This window comes from Nesoenas mayeri (genome assembly GCF_963082525.1).
Source record: "Nesoenas mayeri genome assembly, chromosome: 3".
NCBI classification, from domain to species: domain Eukaryota; kingdom Metazoa; phylum Chordata; class Aves; order Columbiformes; family Columbidae; genus Nesoenas; species Nesoenas mayeri.
In genome coordinates, this window is record NC_137544.1 from 114111563 (window position 1) to 114136448 (window position 24886).

Genomic DNA, 24886 nt, shown 5'->3' on the forward strand with positions numbered 1-24886 from the left:
AGGAGATAATCAACTTCCCCTCTGCAGTATGAGCGATGCTTGCTCTGAAGGTAACATGCATACTTATGCTTCATTTAGTCCTATAGTTATCCAGACCTTTTCTTTTTAACTCTGTCAAACAGGTTCTGCCTTGTTAACACCTATTAGTCAGTAGAAGCAGGCCCTTGACAGAACAGTGTAAAAATAACATCAATATTAATTCCTTCATTTTTGTGACTTGACAGTGTGACACCCACTTTTTTGAACCCCACAGAACAAAGTCTGATTGCCTTTTTGCTGTTCAAACACATAGCAGGAGCATACCCCTGTCCACAAGAGAAATGCTATGGTAAGAGGTGGGGTGGCAGAAGGGAGCAGAGCGGTGGGCTGGCTCGCTGGACCCACGGCATGTGCGTTCCTGTCCTCCAGTGCCTCATTCCCAGGAGAATTCCCAGGTGCTCCAGCTGTCAGCTCACAGAGCTACAGCTTTCTGCTCTAACGGGACATGCCTCTGCTCTGACACAGAGGTCCAGGTTTGGGCTCACACGTGGCATCTCACAAACACCTGGCATCTCTGAATTGCTTTACAGTCCTGCAGGAAGGCAGATTGCATTTTCCATTCTCCTAATTCATCACAGAAATTAAAACACAGAGAATATAAGTATGGACAGTATAATCTAGCTTTAAAAAATACCACAGCAGCAGAGAAACTGGTAAAACCCATACTGCTGTCAAGTTTAAGCTTAAGATGTTGAATCAATATCCTACTGCTCACATCAATCCACTCTGTGTATTAAAACTGGAACTGCTCCTATAGCATGCTAAGGATTCAGGCAATTAGTAGTGCTGTATTATAATATAAAGGCTACGCAGAATACCAAATGAAGCATCCCAGAAGGGATGTTTTGTTTGAATCATCTTTTTTCTCTCTCTCCCTTTAAGCATCTCTGGCAAAGGTGAGTGTAACATTAATAAAGGAGTGAGAAGCAACACATTATTTTTCCTGCTGTACCTGGAAGTACCTGGATATTTTTAGAGGCAGCTTCATGAAAAAAAATGTCTGGCCTCAAATGTACACAGTGTCTTGATCATGAAAGGGTGAAGAACTCATGCAAGTTCCTTTTACAAAGGGGGCAGAGAGGAAAGCAATGCAGATTTCTTATTCAGCTGCTGGAGAAATTTCTTTCAGCAATCAAGCAGGTTTTCCCTCATGCCCTTGTTCAAGCAACTGTGAAAAAAATAGACTGTTGCCAGGCATTCATTATCTGCTCACCTGTGGGCTAGCTACAAGCCACAGAGCAGAATAAATGGCTTTGTTAAAAAATTGTCTTGACTGATGCTGGGGTGCAAAAAATCAGTGACGCTGCCAGGTGAGCTCTTTCTCTCACAGAGGGAAAATCTGCATTAGGACCTTCCTGGTGAAAAGGTTTTAGCAGAAGGTCGGCTCCCCCACCTCGCCTGCCCACTGGCCCTCAGGAGGGAGACTGCAGGCAGACCTGTTCCAGCAGCTCAAGGTTTAGACATCGTGCTGCTGACTGGAGAAAATAAATCACATGTGAGTTAGTGGAAATGCATTTGGCTGAATTATTAATGGCAAACAGCAGACTTTTCCAATTTAGCCCTATTTGCTGTTCATGTGTCATCGAGAAACGCATTGTAGTTTCTATGAAGTGACCCGTGTCATAGCACAAATCACAGCTTTTCTCTCTAACGTTCACCTCTTCGCTATTATTTCAATGCTTAAAACAAGGGGATAGAAATAATTATTTTAACCTATGAACAAGTTACTTCAAAGGTAAACCATATAGCAGCGAGCAGGGCAAGTCTTCTATAAACATAATATAAATACAAACATTTCACATGAACATTTGTGAAAACCTAAGGTTGGAGAGAAAGGGTAACTCAATTGAAAGTCAGTTTTGCCTTCAGGTGCTTTAAATAACATATCTGTACTAGTTAAAAAAATTTCACTCTGCTTTGTCTTTGAAAACTATTTCTAAAACCCACAGCCAATGTGACTGTGCATGTCTTTTTATTGACACATTTTTTAAAAGTGTCAGAGGTGGCACAGGTTTTCACTGAGGTCCCTTTTCATCTGCTTTGAAATGCGTCTGCAGAGAGCAAAGGACAGGACCCGTCCTTCGCAACTTCAGCTGTCCGCAGGGGAGGGCTGTACAGAGCTCAGTCTCAGTCACTGGATCAATGTGCCTGTCTTGACCACCTTAGTTGCTTGTGCTGGGCAGCAGTTAAATATGCAAAGCTCAGAGAGAGCAAAAGCCATCCCTTTTTTACTCACATCCATTGTCAGCTCCTGAGCATTTGGGTCTTTGCATAAGGGAAAGCGTTCCCCTGTTTTGGGGAAGGTGTCACTCTGCCTCCACCCAAATACACCAAGAACCAGCACTAGTGCTGTGGCTCCTCCTTGACACTTATTGTAACACTGCAGGTAGAAAGAGCTGCTAAATCTGTGTATACACATTCTCAATTATTGTTTCCATTGTATTGATTGAAAAATGAGGAGGAGGGGAGCAGGTGTTTACCCTGTTAATGAGCGCTGTCTGGAAGCCAAGGGGCATTCTTTCCTTGGCTGAATAGTATTTTGTTTGGATCTATAATGAGTAAGGAACATTTTTACCTCTGAAGAATATGGGTTTCCATGATAGTGAATAATTTTTACCCAGCTAACTCTTATCTGCATGAGAGGATATACAGAATACAAAGGCTACAGGAGTGAAAAAAAAATATTGGTTATTTATATCATGGCAGAAATTTGTAATCTGCACGCTCTGAGATGGGGAACCCTGAGTTGTGCCTTCTGCCTGCTCACAACAAGAAAACAGAGGGCTGTACAGAAAGGCCGAGCTATCTCTGACTCCTGTGGGTACCTCTGCACTACACAGCATAGTACACACCAAGGTGCTGAATGTGGTTCAGGAGTGGGTGTAAAACATCACAGGCAGTTCCCAAAGTGGCTCCTGAAAGCCACTGAGTGCTATGGAGCTACCTCGGCTTTTGGGAACACAGCTTGGCTGAGTTTCCTTCACCGCTCCCACTGCTCCTCAAGCTCAAACACAGCTCTGCCCCACATTGTACCCAGTGTCCCCTGAAGTGGTTTGGTCCCCAAGCCTTGAGACTGAACACAGTCAGTATGGAAGCAGAGGAATAAATCCCTTGGCTGCCCTGTCACCTCTGTGCCTGTAACAGCAGCCAAACTGCCCAACTGCAGTTCCCAACCCAAGCAACCACACTCTCCTTCCAAAACTCACCCAAAGGCCAGCGGCTGTTTGATGGAAAGGGCAAAGTGCTTCCAGCAGCCTTAAAAGCACAAAGTGGAAGGGGAATCTGTGCTTCTAAGCAGAGCAGCTGTGATTAATGAAATACTCCATGCAAAAACCTCTCCTGATTTTTCTTAAAGTCTAATGACACTTCACACATGCAGCTGGCAGCTCACAAAAGCTCCTTGGTTCATCTCTTTAAAAAACAGTCCTCTGCTTCTTGTTGCACAAATCACTTCAATTGCTCACACAGAAATGTATTCTTTATAGAAAAGGGATATTACGCTATCCTGTTTTGAGTCTGATCCTTCTGCATGCATAAAATTAAATGGGAGATACATCACTGACTGCAAATAGGGCAAAATGGAGCCTTTATTGCAGGTTTCTCTGAATGGCTTTTCTGTGTAACTGTTCTCTATTCAGACACACCTTTGCAGCTACACATATGGACAGAGAGACTGTCATAAGCAGACAGTTGTAACCTACCAGTAATAATAATCCAGGAGTCAGAAATTATGGCAAAGGCTTATATACGAGAACAACAGCTTGATTAATGGTATATCCAAGAAATATGCAGAGAAAAACACAGTCAAAACTACTTCTGAACAGCTGGGTATGGTGTGTTGGTTTGCATCCGAGCCTGGAGAAAACATGAAATCTTGCACCTGAAAGCTCTCTTGAGTTGTGCAGGCAGGAAAGGGATGCTTTACTGAAGGTGTTGTTCCCATGATTTACCTTGCGAGGCAGAAAATTCCCTGTCTCACCAAAGAAACCTCAAGGTTCATTAAAAAGAATGCTACACTTTCTACATACCATTTTTTTCTGGAAAGAATAAAGACAGAAATCACCAAAAGGAATTTCTGCATTGCTCTTCTCCTCCCGACTTGCTGAGCTGAGCTCCCCATCCCCTCAAGAAAAGAAACAGAGGAAAGTGTTGCAGTTCTCTGAGAACCGGAATCATGTTGTTCTCAATAATTACAGATCAGCCACAGATGACCACGCTGCTCACCCTCGATTCCTCACTTGGGTGCCTGAAGTTAGAGACCAGAACTCTTGCCCAATCCAGGATGCTTGAGGCCGTTTTAAGAGACTTTAGAGGTAACTCTGCCTCCAGGGCCACCTTGCAGAAGATGTGAGGACTACAAATTCTGCCCCACTATAAAATACTTACTAGCAGCATAATCAGTGTTAATGGGGCTTGGCAGAACACACTTAGTTTTATGAAGTTCCACACTGAAAATGGCACAAGCTACCATTAGCCACTAAAGCTAAATTTAATTTTCCTCCGTGCTGCCCCAAAGCTAAGTGATATCTTTCTCCTACAAAGATCCTTTGCATAAATAAAGTGAGAAAGGCAGCAGACCTTCACAAATTAGAGCCCTAGACTTTCTCCAACTTTCCATTCACTAATTGGATTCATCCTAATTTAAAAGTGTCAGATGTCCTTCTCTGAAATGAAGGAGAAATCTCATTGCCATCCTGCTTTGGCTGAAAAATGGCAGGACTACAAAGGAGGACATCACAGCTCCCAAATGTGTTTGATCCATTCCAGGAAGCTTGTGCCCGAGGTAGAAGCACAGCTGCTCCACTACTTTGTTGTGTCACTCTGACAGAACTAAAACTGATTTCTTTAGAAACAAAACCAAAAAACCCCATACGAAACTCAGAGGCCATCCACACAAGCCATACTAAGTTAGAGATGAAAACCACATCAAATAGGCCTGAAATACCTTTTGATAAGCGCTAAGACTGAGCCCTGAAACCTTTAGAATTTTTCAAATCCTCAGGGGTGCTGCTACGCAAATGCTGGCAACTTCAATTATATTTGCATCTAGAAGACTTCTGGAAATTTCATTAAAAATATCCTGAAACAATTTTTACAAATGCAGAGCCCATGAGCAGTGTGCCGCGGAGCCAGAGATGCTGGATGCTGAGATCATCAGGTAATAAACACCCCTATGCATGTGCCTTGGACTCTGCACCCTTGACACTGTTAAACCTTCCCAGGAGCAGTTAGCCTGACAGAAGAGGCTTTTTCATGGGACAGGTGTAGAATCCAGGGCATGGAGTTTTATTAAAAACTGTCAATACACATGTCTGTTCCATTCTGACCAAAAATGAGCTTTGAGAAAAAAATCTGAAGACTTTCCCTTTGGGCCATTCTTATTTACACTATACCTTGAGGACCAGACCTTCTCCTGCTGGAAACTATTCAGAACACACTAAAGGAGTGAGTCTTGGGCAATCATGGTGTGTTCAGGAGAAGTAACACAAGCAGCACAGCTGTGCTGTTCATTCCAGGTTTATAAACACAACAGAACAGGTTCCCAGTCTGTGTACGTGGACTTTAATTCCTGCAGCAGCTAGAAATATCTCAGAATCAGGCCTGAAATGCTACTAATGTACACCATTCTTAAGGTGAAAAGACAGATTATAACATTTAATTGTTTTTAAACTGGTCATTCTACACCCTGCTGCTTTTCTGCCTTCTTAGTGTACAATTGGATGAAAAGACCTTTTCCCCAAAAAAACCCTTTTCCTGTCTTGAGCTTACTCCCTTTAACATGTACCTGGTGGACAACAGGATGACCATGAGCCAGCGCTGTGCCCTTGTGGCCAGGAAGGCCAATGGCATCCTGGGGTGGATTAGAAGGGAGGTGGTTAGTAGGTCGAGAGAGGTTCTCCTTCCCCTCTACTCTGCCCTGGTGAGACGACATCTGGAATATTGTGTCCAGTTCTGGGCCCCTCAGTTCCAGAAGGACAGGGAACTGCTGGAGAGGGTCCAGCGTAGGGCAATAAAGATGATGAAGGGAGTGGAGCATCTCCCTTATGAGGAAAGGCTGAGGGAGCTGGGACTCTTTAGCTTGGAGAAGAGGAGACTGAGGGGTGACCTTATTAATGTTTATAAATATCTAAAGGGTGAGTGCCACGAGGATGGAGCCAGGCTCTTCTCGGTGGCAAACAATGATAGGACAAGGGGTAATGGGATCAAGCTGGAACACAAGAGGTTCCACTTAAATTTGAGAAAAAACTTCTTCTCAGTGAGGGTGACAGACACTGGAACAGGCTGCCCAGGGGAGTTGTGGAGTCTCCTTCCCTGGAGACATTCAAAACCCACCTGGACATGTTCCTGTGCGACCCCACCTGGGCGTTCCTGCTCCAGCAGGGGGATTGGACTAGATGATCTTTTGAGGTCCCTTCCAATCCCAAACATACTGTGATACTGTGATACCTGGCAGTCAATACTGCTTCAGACACAGCAGATGGGAAACCAGTCTATACAGATTTACTGTAATGTCATAGGATACTGACTGAAAAAGGTATGTGGCTATCACCCATTCAAACAACCTACATATAGACTCTTCTGAAGCAGCAACTCCATTTATAGACTATAAAATAGCCATCCAGTGCTATTTAGAGGTTACCTAAAACAAAAAAGTCAAAAATAACCTCTAATTTTCAAGCAGTAGTGTGACTGCATCTTCTCTTCTGGCAACGATTTAATTTAGGAGGAAACAGGCATTCCAGAAATACCAGCATGTACTTATAATTTCTTAAGCAAAGCAAAGTGAAGAGCAGGCTGATCAAAATCCATTTACCTGTTAAACCAGTCATCTGTATAGCGAGGGTAGGGGTAGGGATCGTTACTGCTGAAGTCGTAGCTGGCTTTGGCATTCTGCAAAACACAAAGAAGTTCGGTAAGTCAGCAGAAAAACAGATGTGCAGGGCAAAGTGGAACACAAATGGAATGGGGAGCTGAGAATCATTAGCAAACTTCATCCTCTTCGTTCTGCAAGATGTATCTGGATGCAAACCGGTCCCTCTTGTGCTGTGCAATTTCCCACACCAGCAAACCTGGGGAAAGATGCTTTCTAGAGGGCAAAGCCTCCTGCACATCATTAGTATTTCCATACACTGTGGGTAACTGTGAGGTGGCGAGAGCTCAGGTTATTACTGAGGAACTCTTCACCCACACTTACAAAGAGCATTTATGTGTTATGCTAATTGGTGTGGCAGGACAAAGGTTAAATCCTCCTTTCCAAACAGTGGTGGAAGTGACAAGACACTTGAGACTTGCATCTTATAATTACTTTTGAAAAACTCATTTGTGGTACTACAACAAACAGATTTCTAAAAGCATTTCAATGCCTAAGAATGTAAACTACTCTAAATTCAAATGTGAAAACTGCATTAATGGTCAGTACATATGCCTGGAAATCCCTTTGCATAATTTCTTGGTCCTTTAGTTATCAAACAGCTTCACAAATGCAGCTTTCAGGCACTTTTGAAAATGTTATCCCATGTCTCTGCTTTTCATACAAATCTAAATCACTCCTGATTTTGCCCTATCAGCACAGATAAGGACACTCAGCAACTTTCTGATGCTATATCTGAGAAGCAACTGGAAAGTTTCAGAAAGTCAAGTGCCATCTACTTTCTTCTCAATTAAAAAATAAAGGGTGACTGAAAATTGAGCTTTTAAATATATTTAAAGCTTCCCCTCAAGTGTACGTTCACAGAAATTATCTTTTAATAAACACCATACTCAAGGAATAGAATTATGTTAATTCTTAATTAATGTGTGCTTGTATTCTTTTTTTTCAGATTTGGCTAAGCATGCTATTGAAGATAATTTGAGAGTCGTGTATGAACAGCTTTGCTCCTAAAAACATTTCCCTTCAGCAAATTCTCAGTTCCTGGGTTACAGGAACAGACAGTCCATTGGTAGCACCAAAGCCTTCAGGTTTTGCATTCAAAAGCCCTAACTCTCAAAAACTCTTGTGCCAGAACAAAACAGGGACGACATTGTCCTTGAACCTTGAAGGGTAAAACTAAGTATCTTTCAAGCTTCTGCACAGTAATTTTTGGGTGTTCAGAAAGCCTGGGTGTTTATATTCAGCAGGGATGATAAATATTTTGCAGCATTTGAATGGAGCAGAGATTTGCAGAATGTCTATCACGCGGCTTGATGCTGTTCTCCAGCTCAGACACAGCTGAATTCCTCTGTATCTTTATTGATCCCTCCATATCTCTAAACTAAGGCCCCGATTTTCAGCCTGAAGGTGCCTTCCAATAATATCAGCTGTAGCCACAAATTCTCTGTGCTTTAAGTCTCTGCACCCAGGTGTATGTTTAATTTATCTCTTTTAATTACCGCAACTGCTTACACAGCACTTTGGATTGCATAATTTCTAGGAGCTAAGAGTAAACAGAACATAACTTTTCAGCCAGGGAAAGAAGGAGAATTAGACAGTGGTTTGTAAATCACAAATAGCACAGAGAAGGTGGTCAGGCAGTTATTATTTACTACTTCTCATAATATAAGAACTAGTGGGAATCCATCGAAATTACTAGCAGCAGAAAACAAGAAGTACTTTTCTCCAGAACACATAATGAGTTACAAAATTGCCTCCCAGCAATATAGAGGTTAAAAGCCTAAATGCAATCAAAAAGTGGTTAGACAAATTAACAGAAGATAAATCTGAAAGGGTATAAGGTGCTGTGCCTTCCTCTTGTTTATCAGCAGTCACCATCCATACCTAATTACTTATAAAGAATGTCTATTACATAATAAAAACGGTTGGTTTGCTATCAGAGAAAGAAACTGTTTTGTACTTTAAGGCATATCTCTATTTTTGCTTCCTAGCATCCTGCACCTCTACCCCAAATAAGATGCTAAGAGAAAAGTACTGGATCAGATGATGACATTCTTTAAATCATTTATTAACTAATAGCTTGCATACCATGTACGAATGGATTACTTCTGCCTGTGTATAAAATAATGCTTTCCTTAAAAATAAGCTTAGACTGGCATTTTCCAAAGAATTGCCCTGTGCTTTCTAAAATACAGGCAATAAAATCTTCTTTGTAAAACATTCATTCTGTGAAATATGACAATAACAATAAATCAGTTGTCCCTTGTGTTGCTCAGATCTGTAATAAAATTATGTACCTTGAATAATGCAGCAAGCCCATAAATTTTTATATAGCGTTACAAGCCTCTGAAGAATAATTCGCATACTCTTTTCCTCCCTAACACAAGAAATGTGCCTGTACTTCCACACTAGTCCAGGAAACGACCAATTAAATACACGTCCCACTGGTCACAGGCTGATTCTATTCATGATGTTAAAGCACTGATGAATTTACCCCAAAGATTTGTATCTTTTAAAAGAAGAGAAACATTTTTAACACGTGGCATCTGGTCTTATCCTCTTCAGGCAACAGCAAATCCTTAGAGATCTGAGGCAGAAAGATACCTTTTGCTTGTTTGATTTCTTTACTGATCCAAAGAACGAGCAAACCCCTGGGCTCAAATTACAACATATAACATCTCGGAGAAACTGTACTAAAATAACACCGACCGTCATGTGGTGGAGAAATGAAATTCCACTTTGTACACACAAGCTTAAGAAAATGGAATATGCTCACCAGGAGGCAAAGAAGGAGGCAACGTGATATTTTGTCTAGGAGGGATGCTATAAGGCACAGAGGCACTGTTTTTAAGTCAGCAGTCATACAGTAAGCCATCTCCTCCACCATGGGAAGCATGCTGCTCTATTTTGTTTTGGTTTGTGTTTTATTTATTTATTTTTTTAAATGGAAATGAAGAAAAACCTGCAACTTCTTAAATAGCTCTGCCTCTACATGAACTAATTTACACATTCTGTATTACTATCCAGCAAATTCAGAGCTGCGTTCAAGACTCTGTCAACACCACGCATATATCCACAAAGTCATGGGCTGTGTTCAAAAATATTAACCTTAAAGAGCAAATTCACTGCTGGTGAATATTGTCATCTCCCTCCAGAAACATGAGTCGCTCACCCAGTTCTTGCAGGTACATCATAAAAGTAAAAATACTCAGCCAGACAACATCCGACAGATCTTGAATAATGAATAAGACAGCAGCACACTTTTCTGCCATCCTTCTCTTGAGAATAGTCACCAAATAACACATCAGAGCATCATTTGTAACAGATGGAGTAAAGAAGCCTCCTGGGTCCTGAATAATACCTGAGGTGCACATAAGCCCTCCCAGTATTCTGCTTTCAGTTGTTTATTATACCAGAGGCCCTGCTTGGCCAGAGAACAAGCAAGGACAGAGCACACCGGAATGGTGACTTCTTTTGTGGGTATCACTGAAAAAGCTCGTACTTCAATTTCCTTTACACTCAACATGCACCTGGGATTAGGTCAAAAGAAAAACCAGTGAAGTTATAGCCGAAAGAGGATAAACTGACTACAACAAACAGGTGACCACAGCTTAATTTTTACCAGTAGAATTATTTGAGGTAACAAGTGGTAACAATTCTAATAATCCAGCCATTAGAATTTATCGGAAGACACATTCACTGTCTCACTTCTGATGCAGCTGCTTATTTTGCAAAGCTGAAACCTTTTCCACTGTTTAGGTTTAAACACATACAAATAAACAAAAAGCGCAGCTGAAAAAGACATGGGGTCTCCTGTTAACATTTATATTTATCTTCATTAAGGCAGCATTATTTTTAAAGTAACAGTTACGAAGAAAAATTGCATCACTGTGATCATCTTACATTGGGTTCTTTTTGTAGATTAGACGGATTTCCTTTGTCAAGTAACTGATTATCTTCTCTACATAAGACTTGGTGCTACAACATCACACAACCTCTTATTTTACTTTTTCTCTTCTAATTTCTTTCCTATCTCCCTTGCAGACAAAACCAGAAAGGCGACATGAGTTACAGTACTTCAGCATCTTCCAAAAGGGAGGCTGCAGGGAAACAAACTATTTCACAGGGGGATAAGGCACCTGGCTGCACAGCAGTGATGTTACCAGGGAGGTACATCTAAGCACTAACGTTTTCAAGCCTCAAAGAACAGAAGAAATTATCAATTCCATTCTTAGACACCAAGACCATTGAACGTTTTCCCAGTAAACAAAATGTAAGTCCAGACGCATCCAGCTAAATGCCATCTAACGCGCTGTGGCTGTTCGCTAATGCTTGGATCAGAGGTACATCGTCAAACAGGACAAAAAAACGAAAAGAAGCAAAAAGACTAAAAGAAAATTTAGGCTGGGTAGAATTTTTAAGAAATGGATAATTTCTTTTTTCCTAATAAGCTTTATAAATAAAACCAGCATATTGAAATATCCTCCATTTCTTCTCTCCTGCATCTTCACCTGATACTAGAAAAACCATAGGAAATTGAGGCAGGCATGCAATTTTATTAAAAAGCAAGCAGCCAAATGAACTTGTGCTTATAACAATTCACCTCTTGGCATTCTTAGTCTGCTCTGCAATTTCCAGGTTGATGTGGAGGAAACCTGAAGCACGTCGCCAGTTGTTAATTACTTAGAATCAGAGCTCTGAAGGCAAAAGCAAGTTAACCTACAAGAAAAGAAAACCTATTTGTGCACTGCCAAACACTCCTCAGTTTTCAGAGGGAGTGTACAAGAATCTTTAAGCTATAACTGCAACATACCAAGGAGGTACTGAATGTCCACAGCGTGGCACATTATTAAGACCATTAATTTCACAAAATAAAATAAGTAACTAGCTACTGATAAAGATTTTCATGGCAAGTAGCCAATTTAAAGCTTTAAAACTTCAGACTATGGAATGAACTCCTTGATTTCTTTAAATGGGGGGGAGAGGGAGGGGAAGAAAAAAACCCGGCATTTGAGTGGCTAGAGATATATGAGCCATTGGATTATTTTATCTTAATGGCAAATACAAAGAGTGCAATGTCTTTTTACTGAAATTGAATTTTACTGAAAAATACTGTGAACACACACCTCATCTAGCTTTAGTGTTCCATTTTATTAAAGACCTGGCCCGCATTCTCTTTCCAACACATGGATTTTTTTCCCCCTTCAGATACTTTGGTTATATATTAGTGTGACCTTCTGAAGTTGAGAGAGTAATAGAGGTACGAAGCTGGCAGCAGAGCAATGAGGTCCAGGTCCATTATTCTTAGTTATGTTCCTGTAAGAAATAACTGAGAAGTTTATCAGTACATCAAATACATGTTGGGTGCTGAGCTACAGCAAAAGTTGTGTTTGCAGAGCTTTGATGGCAGGCAGCACTTAGAGCCTCTTGGCGGGATGAGCTTTAAGAGAAGGGGAGCTTGTGTTCCTCCCAAAGCCCACCAAAATCTGCCACGAGATCTCCCACCAAATACAATAGGCAGGATTCAGTATAAAGGTCTGTTTCTTACACATCATGGCATGGATAAAAGACAATTTTGGCCATCAGTGGAAGGAAATCTACACCTCAGAGTTTGCAGTATAAACTTAGCAGTCATTTAAACCCTGTTGTTTAGCATTACATGAGCAAGAAAGACACTGAGGTGCTGAGGAGAGTTCAGAGAAAGGTGATGAAGCTGGTGAGGGATCTGGAGCACAAGTGTGATGAGGAACAGCTGAGGGACCTGGGGCCGTTCAGCCTGCAGAAAAGGAGGCCGAGGGGAGACCTTATCACTGTCTACAACTACCTGAAAGGAGGTTGTAGCATGGAGGGGCTTGGTCTCTTCTCCCAAGTAGCAAGGGAGAAGACAAGAGGAAATGGCCTCAAGTTGCACCACGGGAGGTTCATATTGGATATTAGGAAACACTTCACGGAAAGGGTTGTCAGGCATTGGAAAAGGCTGCCCAGGGAAGTGGTGAAGTCACCATCCCTAGAGGTGTTAAATACGTGTATAGACGAGGCTCTTAGGGACATGGTTTAGTGCCAGAGTCAGGTTATGGTTGGACTTGATGATCTTGAGGGTCTCTTCCAACCGAAATGATTCTATGACATGGTCTGGGTGAAGAGTGGCCACCTGAGGTAGGAGAGCAAACACTTCCCTGCTGCTGTGAGTGCTTTGCAGGCACGAACACCCACATTGGTCTCTGCAACCACAAAGGCATCACAGTCAGAGTCACTAAAAGTGGATCAATGATCGGCAACACTTACAGCAAAGTGCAGGGATACTGAGCACACAGTTATAATGGCGCTCATAAAACAAACTTGGCAGAATATTAAGGATGATGACCACTTGAATGGGTTAAATCAATCCTGTTGTTACAAAACAGGCAAATGGCAGCCTTGCAAAGAGGGAAATCAAAGTGAATTAGATGGTTTGGGGAGCTGGCTACAACAGACAGACCTAGTCTGTGGTGGTTATGGAGAGGGGAGGACAGGGAGAGCTGTTCTGGTGATACAGAGGAACTGAAAGCAAGAACAGATGAGACAGAAAAGCGGTCGGGTATTTTTCTTTTTCTGAAAGGTTTCTCAGCTGACAAGAGAACATTAACAACTGCTAAACGTGCGTTTCACCTAAGTTGCACAAATATGGAAGATGATGAATGGACACATAAAAGTGATACTGTAGGTGAATCAAAAGGAGGTGAACATTGCAGAGAAGAGAGTCAAAAAACGTAATGCAATCTATTATCTACATCTCTTTTGTCACAAAAAGCAAATACAGGTTGATTTACATGCCTTAGAGTTAAAAGATCTTGAAGATCTATGCTCTTTTATTCCAGTTGCATGCTGACCTCATTAGCATAGTGTGAGAGCATCCCAGAGGAGTATTAACAATGTGACTAATATATGTCAAGACATGCTGTGTTCTCAGGGATTTTAATGGACCAATTTATGTGCTTTTGCATTAATTAAAAAGTTTGCATCACTTACTCCATCTGGAATCAGCAAAGACAACGGACAACTAAACCCAAAATTTCAGGGAGAGAAAGTGGGACCTTCAGAACAGACATTCTCATGTAAACCCACACATACTATATTTTGCAGCTGTTTATGATTTTAAATAGCACATGATCATTCCAGGTTCTTCTCTTAAAGATTAGTATCTTTGATCACAGCTAGTATTTTCACAGCAATTTACTGGATATGTAAATTTAAGAAATGTCCTAGACATCTTTAGCTGACTGATTCACCATTCCCTGCATCAGACACGGTATCGCTGTTCACTAATTCTGCAGCTGAGTTAAGCACCACTGAAATAAAGTGATTCTGTTTCCCATGAGGATTCTAAAGGACGTGTGCTAGTGTTGAAATTATTAACTCCTTGAACATGGCATAGCCTCTGTGCTCTTCTTGGTATGTATTCGAAGAGAGATCCACCTCCTTTCCTAAAATCCAGACCACAACCTGCCTGCAGAACATTTCCAACAATCCCCAATCTACTTCAAGGCTTATGAGTAAGGACGGCACAGGGAACGTGTGACTGAGGTATTCGCTACCTTATCTATTTAACTTTCACCAAACAGCTCCGCAACACTGGAAGTGGCCAAAGTTTCATCAAATGCAAGTTCCTCTCTACAGTAAAACACGTAACCAACATGGTTCTGTGATTCCATGTTATCCCAGGCAGTCATGTTTCCACAGCTCATTTGCTCAGTTGAAGCTATGAAGCCTATACCTGTTACTGTGGTGATTAAAATAAAAGGAATACACAGTAGAACAAACATTATAAACCTGTTATTTATATGATCTGCCAAATTTCTCATTGCTCTGAACTTAATGGAAAAAATACCAGTGATTTCAATGAGGCCAACATTTTATTAGACATTGCGCACTGCTATTCGGTTCCCCTGTAAGAGATGTTCATTATGCTTATTGCTTCTGTTGGGAATGCAACAGAAATGAAGACCATTATATTTAAATCAAAGCAATCTGAAATAGGGCAGGCGTTTAAAAATACCTTAACCACCTACATAGCTACTGAGAAGTAAAATATTAATATGAAGAACACAGATGCATACAACTAAAATCAAACCATGCAAAGCAAACACCCATGTGAAGATGAAATGCCAGGATAGAAAAAATGGAATTAATTTCAAATGAACCAAATTAATTTACAGGCATAGTGAGGGAGAGGTGTTTAAAGCACTGGAGATCATTTGCATCTTTACCTACTGTATTTATGCTATTATGGTTTTGCAGAAGAAAGCGAACTCCTTGTGCCTCCCTGCTCTCCTCTTCTGCAAGTCTAGCTTATTCCAAGGCTTGGCTGAAACTCCTTTTAAAACCAGTTGCATACCCACTAGTTAACAGTGGGTTTGAGACTCTCCTTGCCAAAATCATCGGCAAAACTGAAAGTATCTCCCTAACACCTGTCGAATTTTGATGAGGCTTTGTGTGGGATTAATGTTCCTCACACACACCATCTAATTCAGGCTTCCCTGGGGACACCCCGGGTAGCCAAAATGTAACTACAGCATGTATTTCATAGTTAACTTCCATTTCAATGCTGATGGATATTCAGGGACTTCAACGCTGCTTAGTGTCTTAAACAGCACGAGGAGTTAAAATAACTAATCTTTGAAAAACAGAAAAAAGAAATAATCTTCCAAATAGAAAAATACTCAAAAATGGTTTTGCCTTTTACAATCCAAAATGTGGCATTTTTGCTTTTGGGAAACAGAAGCTCTTTATTTGATTTTGTTGAAACTGGCTTTAAAATTAGATGGTGTGCTGCCTCCAGGGGATCGAGTATCTGACCCTGTTCTCCCAAGTGGACTATGCACCAGAGTGGGATTTTGTTGCTGCTATTTTAATTCAGTGTGTTCTAGAAGCCAAATATTTAAAATGAGGTTGAACTGATCAAAAATAAAAATATTTTGCTTTTATCTTCCCATAGACGCTTTCATTTTCTAAAACACTCATATTTTCTAGCAAAATATTGTTCTGATGGAAGATTTCTGGCCAATTCCAAAAGCTAATTGGTATGCAGGAAGTGAGGTAATAAAACACCAATACAAAACAATACCGGGTCCCTTCTCTGGCAAACAGTGAGGACTAATAACGTTTCTCAACTTTTCTTGTCCAAATAGAAGAAGAAAATATTTCCAAAAACTCACTTGGAGATGCCCTGGGGAGAGGCACAAGCCAATTTCCAATGCACCATGTAGAACTGATGCAGATACGTCCTTATCTGCTCTCTTCCACCCCGTGCATTTCTCATTTCAACAATCTTAATTTACTTTCCACGGATGATGCCTTAAGTGAAAATTAATACCACCGCTTAATGATTAAAGCGATTAGCCACCTTGCACTTTCTCAGTGTGCAGCTGATTAATTAAGTACATTGATTATAGAGAAAAATAAATGCTGTGGACAACGTGTGGTCTTAAGCTTGCACAGCAAGTGTCTTTGGCACTATCTCACGTTGCCTGCACATCAGGAGTGCATTTAACTTGAAGATTTTTCCTTTCAGGTGGTTCTAATGTAGAATAAAGCTGGCAACCTTTTGCAGCATTCATTGCTCTGAAAACAATCTCAGGCAAATGCAACTACAATACGTATCTTTCTGATTCTAAAGGAACTGTACTCTGAGGATATTTTATAGCCAGTATAAATCAGTGCATCCCCCCGAAGAGGCCAACACCAGTGTCAGCTCCAGCTGTATAGATGGTGCTGAGCAGCAAGGCCCAGAACTTGCTGAGCATTCAGGGCCCAGATCTCTCATAATAGGTTTTAACAAAGCAGTTATCATCCTTCAGTGGGAGAAATCCAGTGTTCATCTGCAAATACAGCTCTGTATGTGAGACAAATCACATCTGCTTAAGGTAATCATACCTCCTTCACTAGTTGCAGCCTTCTGTGAAAGAAAAAGCCTCTTCCTACACACTTGGGCCACCTGAAGTGATCCAGAGGAGAAACAGCCTTCAAATTCTTTTTGCTTTTCCATCTCTTTAACTGAGTTGAAAGCTAGAAAGCTTTGATAACACCTATGATTACAAAACATGTCCTTTACATAGCACCATGGCCTGCCTCTCCTGTTAGCAGTGCTCATATTAAGTCACTATAAGGCAGAGGAGCTATACAATAATCTGATCTAAACTGGAGCACACGAGCTCCCCTGCAACAAGTACCTGCAAAACCAGTTACTGGCAGGAGCAGGGGAGGAGGAGAAGACTGTTTGCAGGATCCCAATATGTTTTACAAGATGTGAAGCATTTTCTGCATGGTGAAGCCAGTGCAGCCCTCCAAGTACAGAGAGAACCTCATTTGCCTGGCTAATCTTATCAGAGACGGCATCATCTCTTTTTCAGCCTTTCCTATGTTCAGAGAAAAAAAACAGATTGCATATAACAGAGAGATGAGCCCAGAAGCTGATCCTGCACAGAAAGACAGAAAAAAATAGCCAAGTCTCAGACAGATAACTTCATTCTCTTCCCAGTAACTTCTAATTTATGCCAGTGAAACTTCATTGTCTTGCATGTCTTGAATGATCATCTTCTAAATGCTAAAACCAGCCTCCTAGCTGCCAGAAGCCATCTGAGCAGCATAAACAGCCCAGGAGAAGGCCATCAGTTCCGGTTGCTAAGGCATCAGTCAGCCTGGCATTTAAACACCCAATCCATCCTTCTATCCTGGCAAAAAAGAGGTTTCATTTTGTCTCAACAATTTCTTGATGAAATTTCTGCCACAATCTACTTCAACAGCATCCATCAAACAGTGTGCTTACCAGATTTCCAGTGTGTAGCAGAAGGATGTTTGTGATTTTATCCCAGGCTTTGGTTGATAATTTTTAATTGTTATGCTAGTGTTTATTTTAGAAAACCTATTAGCAAAAAACCCAACCCCAAAGCAACACCAAAACAACTCCAAACCAAATAATCTAAAATCCAATTAGTGTGGAAACATCTGAATCAGTTTATTTCGTCCCTTGTTTTTAATCTGTGTTATTTCAATATTGCAATTAAAAACAGGTACTAGCATCAATGGCCAGCATGCAGAGTTTGCCCATAAAATACTTTTGATGTTATAGCTAACGCTATAACGCTTTTATTGGCATTCAATGTCTAGTGCATGTACTCAATAACCCTTTGAAATGCGGCAGAAAATGGCAGTGTAGCTGTCTCAGTCTCCTCAAAATCATGCCATCAGAACCAGATCTCATAAAGTGAGCTTAAATCATTTGCTGACGTCAGGCAAGGATGAGCCCGACTCTGTTATGGTTTAGCTTTACACTCCCTGTGGATCCCCTGGGCTGATAGTAATGACAGTGCGAAGACCGTGGGAGCTTTTCAAGGTCTTCAGAGGGTTTCCAACCAATTTCTGTCTTGGAAGGGCCACCAGTTACACCTGAACTCTATTTGACTTGGGCAATTACCTCAGCTGGGATTTTAGTGGGGCAGATCATCAGGGTCAAAGTACAGGGTGTTTCAAAAAGATGGACCCAATGTGAAATCACTATCTCTTTGAAACAGGGTCCACCCTTTTGAAACACCCTGGAGCATGGTTCAATAGATGTCAAGGGAGCTCTGTCAACTTAGTTAACCCTGCAGTTAAGACCCAGTGATTTTAGCGGAGATACTGATGATTTATAGTAGTAAATCATTAAGATCAGGCTCTCTGCCTTCAGAACAATTTGCAGGCCTTTTTGGTAGCATGGAAGGAGGCCAAGACATACTCAGAAATTCAGATTAATGAAGGAAACACAAACTTTATAAAAGGAAGAAGATCCTTTATGCTGTTGCTAAGCTTCACTGCACATGTTGCAGTGTATAATTTATTGCCTGTACTATTTCTTATTTCTTTTGTGGCTCTAAAGATTATTCAATGATGGTTTTGTTTCTCTAGCCAACAATGGAAATTGCAGTTTGTAACAGAAGTAGAACATTTCCCTGCTTCGCTGCTTATGTGATAAGATAATTATTCCAAAAATATGCTCCAGCAAGGCGGGTGGAGCTGTTATCACATTAACTGGTGACAAGTTACTAAAAGTTGTGAGGGAGAGACTGCTTCGTGTTTCAAGATGATGCCAAAACTTCAAAGAGAAGACAGGTAAGACCACATGCTGTTCACATTTGAATAAGAAACGACAGATGACAGAAAACTTCAATTAACCCTAGGGTAACTCCAGAAAGCCTTCCCTCATTCCTTCCCTTCCACATGGGATTTTTGCTCAGCAAATCCTTCCTCGCATACAGCTCGACTGACAGCTGCTAAGGACCTTGGAAGATGGAACATAAGGTTGTATCATAAAGACACATTACAGAGAAGAAAAGTTAGGGGAAGGACAGCAATGAAGTGCTGCTAGCAGGAATGCATGTTTGTATGTGCACGTTACATCGGTGTAATTCCACAGATTCCAAAATATTTTCTCATCTGAATATGTTACATTACTATCTATTAATATTACTAAAAAGTTCTGCATGATTCTCATTGTACAGGTATCAGTACTTTGTAAAAAAGTTACCTATTCAGACAGTCACCTCCAGTTTTCCTACAGTAAGTGTTTGTCTTGTTCTTTCACCCCCCCACCTTTCTGCTTCAGGCGGAGTTCAGACACTGAAACCAACAGTTTTTACTCCTGGCCCAAGTCTCTTGGTGGGATCCTGATTTTTCTCACTACTGCTAATCATGGGCAAACCCACTTACGTGACATGATCAGCTCCCTGCTGCTGTAAGTGGGATAATGCAGCTACATTGACCTTCACCAGCAGACACCGGCCAAGTACAAAAGTCCTGCAATACAAACTGATACGAGAGAGATCAGCTTATGTTTTTGTTCATGGCAAAACAAAGCTCCATTTGCTCTCTTAGTTTTTTCTTTAAAACAATCTGCTAAAATTTGTAATGTACACCCCCCACAGCTGCTGTTCTCCTCTTTTATTAGACATGTCTAATATGCAGCCCTTGTTACTTCACTCCTCTTTCTCACTCAGATGCTGTATCTTGGAGAAGTCAGCACTGAAAATTGCTGGCTTTGTATGTACAGCCTGAGTTGAAAGAAAACCACGGAGTACGTTAGGCTTCAGCTTTTTAATCATCAGTTCATAATGAAGGGTTCTCTTTGCGGGGAAAAAAACAATTTCCTGAGGCTGAACCTCTGCAGGGTTTCCAAGGCTCAGAAGAAAATATCGATCATTTGACAATGAGTCCCTCTGCATTCACGGTGCAGAATGGAAAATTCCAGCTTTGCCATAAGCCCCCAGTTGCAGAAAAGCAAGTAGCTGTACTGCACAGCAGGCTGGGAGCACGCATACTCCTTTCCATGTATATAAAGTGCCTTAAAAAGAGAAATGGATGATTCAAGCAGTGAAGCTCAGAAACTGCAAAGAAAAATATGGACAGAAGTGCACTCCATATGATAGGTCATAGTTCAGCAATTTTTAGGAGACAATACAATTTTTTTTTCTTTAAAAAGCTCTTTCTTTTCCCTGACTCTCCATTTTGTCTAAGTGCTAACCCCAATTAAACTGTTCAAGCGAGAAAACCAGCAAGTCAAAAACATAAAAGCCAAATTAAACTGAGCAACCAAGGCCAAGTTTTTATACTTGGAAATGCTCAAGTGCCAAAAACACCACCTTTGGGAGACTTTCTAATTGCTCCCCATTTTCCAAGCAAGATGTACCGACATTGCCAGTGTACATAGATACTTGCAGACTTGAGAAAAAGGAGGTGTAGGCTTTTAATTTCCTAACAATAACCAGTCTAACTTAAGAGAAACCTACCTGAAAGGGCAAATGTCGTGGAACGCCAAACGTGTGGTATAGGAACGGTACAAAGGTGACCGCAATTGCTATGTCAGCTTGAAGCGAGTTAACTCATTCCTTAAGACTCGTTTCATCGCATTTTTACATCTCGACTGATCTTCCTTCAGCTGAATTTAAGTCTTTGTCTTTAGTTCATGCCCAAATTACTACCTATTGGGGAAAAAAGGCCCCTGTGGTCTCTGAGACACAGCGGATGCTGTCAGATCAAGATCTCCAAGGACTCACGGCAGCTGTCACAGCTTTGCGGTGAGAGCAGGAGGGGCCAAGTGCAGCTGAACTGAGCTCTGCAACCGCTCAAGCGAGGGAGGAGATGGCAGATTTGAGCAGCAGGAGCACAAGTTGCCCTTGCCCTTCAGCCAGCCGCCTCTCACACAGCGACCACAGCCAGCTCTGCACGAGCAGGTGCCAGCACCTTTTGCTGGTTACCTTGCATATAGGATGCTTATCTGTCAGCATGTTTCCTCCCTGTGTCCTCTGGTATATTCCAGCATGGAATTAAAAGTGAATCTTAGGGGAAAAAGATGAACTAGATATACTTTATGTTTGATTGGGTTTTTTTCCGAGTGCTGTGACAGCCTAGAATCACAGATTTCATGTGATAGCTCCTATTTCTGTATTTACTTATTAAAAGCATTGGGGTGGTATCTCCTTTAAGACTGTGATCTTTCAGATGGGGCTTCTGCTGCTCCTTTAATGACTGTCTTACCAGCCACTCGTTCCTCAGGCTAGTCTCCCCTGTGTCTGGCTATTGATCTGCCCTGCACAAGCTAGGCCTAATTCTGCATTTTGCATTGGCCAGACAATCTTCTTTTGTCCCTCCACAGCCTCATCATTGCTCCACTACTGCTCCTTGCTTGGACAAACTCATTCCTACACAAACTTTCCCAAGATTGTCATCTCAAGATCAGTCTCCTCACAAGCATGACTGCCATTAAAGGTTTGTTGTCCCCATGCCCAGACAGCTTTTCTTCTCCAATTCTCATCCCAGTATTTCTTTTTTTAACTCTAGGAGTTCTATCCAGCTCCACTATTTTCTGATTTCTAGCATCATATCTGTGCATTGTCATTCTCTGTCATTTTCCATTAATTTCCAGAATACACACTGTTGCCAGTCTAAACCAAATACATTTCTGCCAAGCCTGACAAATATTTGTCCATCAAACAGAAAATATTTTTAGAATAAAAAGAGAAAACACTGTATTACTGAGAAATCTGTTTCTGGTTTCTGTGCATGATCCTAGGTCCACCGTTAACAACAGAACTGTTCCTATTTGACATTTTATCAGATGTGTTGTACAGACTTTTTGTTTATTCGAAACATGGGGTTTAGAACCAGAATATTCCCACATACTTTGTCCACACTTGCTGCTGAAAAGTGAGTAAAAAGCATGTGTTGTTCCCAGATCATATGATAAAACCTATACCAAAAGCATAGTTCCTGCAAAGAAAAAGGCCTATCTTTGTTTCTGGAAAGATCCTTCTGCGTTATTACTCTTGGTTGAAAGCTTTGCAGCTAGGGCACAGGGTTTAATAATCTGCTATCAATTTATTAAGCCAGTTAATAAGGAGTGAAACTGGCTATCCTGCACTTTACCTCTCTGGTCAGCTATTTCCCAAATTCTCTACCCAAAGTCAACCCCTTTGACTTTGAATTTATTCTCTACCAAAGGTGTTTTGCTACTTGCTACAACAAATAGGTTTTCATCCTGTGTGTTAATACTTCCAAAACTGAAAATATGTAAAAGTAATTGTCTTGCTCTTTCTCATCTCATGCTTTTACCATCATTTCCACTTGTTCTTTTCACTTCATTGCAATTGCAATCTAAACCACATTGCTCAGCTGAGGAAGCCTGGGCTTCCCTCAGGAAGCCACTGACTGCAGCAGAATAGCAAGACCTAAAGCAGAGACCCTGCAAACCCCCCCAGGAAGGAGCCAGAGCTTCTTGACACCCATTACCCGATGGGCTGCCACAAGCAGGGTGTGAGAGCAGCATCCCACAAAGGCAACCTACAGCCCTTGGTGCTGGGAGCCCTTGTAGGTGCCTGGAAATAGGAGTGATAGTGTCAACGGGGTGTTGGGGAGCACCTGGAAAAAATAAGAAAGATAAAAATCCTCTAGTCTGCAAGTCTGAAGCCTGAAGCAGGTTGGAGGAACAACCAATCATCACAGCGTGCAATGAGAATACACAATCTGCCCTGCACATGCTTTGAAGCACTGGATCAAATCACCTGTTATCAAAGAATTAAGCTGTTCCTGGAGGTTTCAAAGGCTAATACGTGTCTTGCCACAGCCCACAGCTCCATGGCCTTCCGAGTGACAGGTGCATTCTGCATCTTAATAGCACGATTTAGAGCCAATTCCCAGGTTACACATTTTTGTCCTAAATCCAATATTGCCAACTGCAGCCTATTTAACGTGAGGCAGCACTGTCACTCCTTCACAAAGAACCCTGTCACCTTTCCATTCCTCACACAGGCAGTCCCATTTTCAGTCTGCTTCTTTCAATGTGAAATGTATCATCTGTAAGATCAGCAGTTCAGCTGTACTGAATTCCACTCATTATTTTAAATATTAGAATCATAGAATGTCCTGAGTTGGAAGGGACCCCCAAGGATCATCAAGTCCAACTCCTGTCCGTGCATATGACAACCCCACAGTTCACATCATGTGTCTGAGAGTGTTGTCCAACTGCTTCTTGAACACTGTCAGGTTTGGGGCTGTGACACGTCCCCAGGGAGCCTGTCCCAGTGCTCCAGCATCCTCTGGGTGAAGAACCTTTTCCTAATGTCCAGCCTGAACCTCCCCTGGCACATCTTCCTGCCATTCTCTCAGGTTGTGTCGTTGCTCACCAGAGAGAAGAGATTGGCTCCTACTCTTCCCTCTTCCCCTTGTGAGGAAGCTGTAGCCACCATGAGGTCCCTCCTCAGTCTCCTTCAAGCTGAACAAACCAAGCTGCTCCTCATACAGCTTCCCCTCTAAAACCTTCACCAACTTCGTGTCCTCCTCTGGACGCTCTCCAGTAGCTTCATATCTCTTTCATCCTGTGGTGCCCAGACCTGCACCCAGTGCTCCAGGTGAGGCCACACCAGTGCAGAGCAGAGCGGGACAATCCCCTCCCTGCCCGACTGGCCATGCTGTGTGCTTGATGCACCCAGGACACGGTTGCCCTCTTGGCTGCCAGGACACAGTGCTGGCTAACGTTGAACTTGCCATCGACCAGAACCTCCAGATCCCTCTCCGTGGAGCTCCTTTCCAGCATCTCGTCCCCCAGCCTGTATGTACAGCCAGGGTTGCTGTGGCCCAGGTGCAAAATCTGGCACTTGCTTTTGTTGAACTTCATATGGTTGGTGATGGCCCAGTTCTCAAGTTTTTCCAGATCCCTCTGCAGGGCGCCTCTGCCATCGAGAGCGTCAACAGCTCCACCCAATTGTGTCATCAGCAAACTTGCTTAGTATTCCATCAAGTCCTGTGTCTAAGTAATTTATGGAGATATTAAAGAGTACTGGCCCTAAGATGGATCCCTGTGGAACTCCACCAGTGACTGGTCACCAGCCTGATATTTACTAGAACCCTTTGAGCCCCATAAGTGAAACCCACCGGGTTTCACTTATGCCAATGATACCATATCCCCGGGACTGGGCCAAAGCTTCTAGTTCATCTTGCTTTTCCCTCGTGCTACCTGCATTAGTGTAGAAGCACTTCAAGTGTGGTTCATTGTGTCCATCACCTCGTGACGCAGTCTGAAGAATGTCACTCCTTGAGCTTTGGCGTGCCATCCCGTTGCTCATCACTGACTAGCCTGCTGCTGCCCCATTCCCCCTTACAATCTAGTTTAAAACTCCATCTATTGTAGCAGAGAGACCATAAAAATAAGAAAACTCACATTTTATGGAAAAAGTCAGCATGTACTTACATAATTTGATGCAAGGTCAGGATGTAGATAGTCAATTCCTGCAATAACATAATGACAGAACAGAAGCCAAAGGTTAAAAGTTTCAAAAGATTTTCTAACGATCACAGAACAAAACAAGATTCCTTTGCAACCACAGGAAATTTATTATGATGCTGGAAATGGCAGATGAGCACCAAAAGTTTCAATGAAGAACCATGTTATTTGGGTGCTCTCTTCCAGAG

General features: G+C 41.9%; 1 protein-coding gene across 1 annotated transcript in view; it reads right to left on the minus strand.

Moving 5' to 3' along the window:
- Positions 1-24886, minus strand: part of PCSK2 (proprotein convertase subtilisin/kexin type 2) — a gene marked incomplete at both ends in the record, with an annotated part of 102328 nt that overhangs the window by 24213 nt on the left and 53229 nt on the right. Inside the window, 2 exons of the mRNA XM_080342327.1 lie at positions 6854-6930; positions 24666-24703. Coding sequence (XP_080198453.1) covers positions 6854-6930; positions 24666-24703 — 115 coding nt within the window. The remainder of the gene's footprint in view (positions 1-6853; positions 6931-24665; positions 24704-24886) is intronic.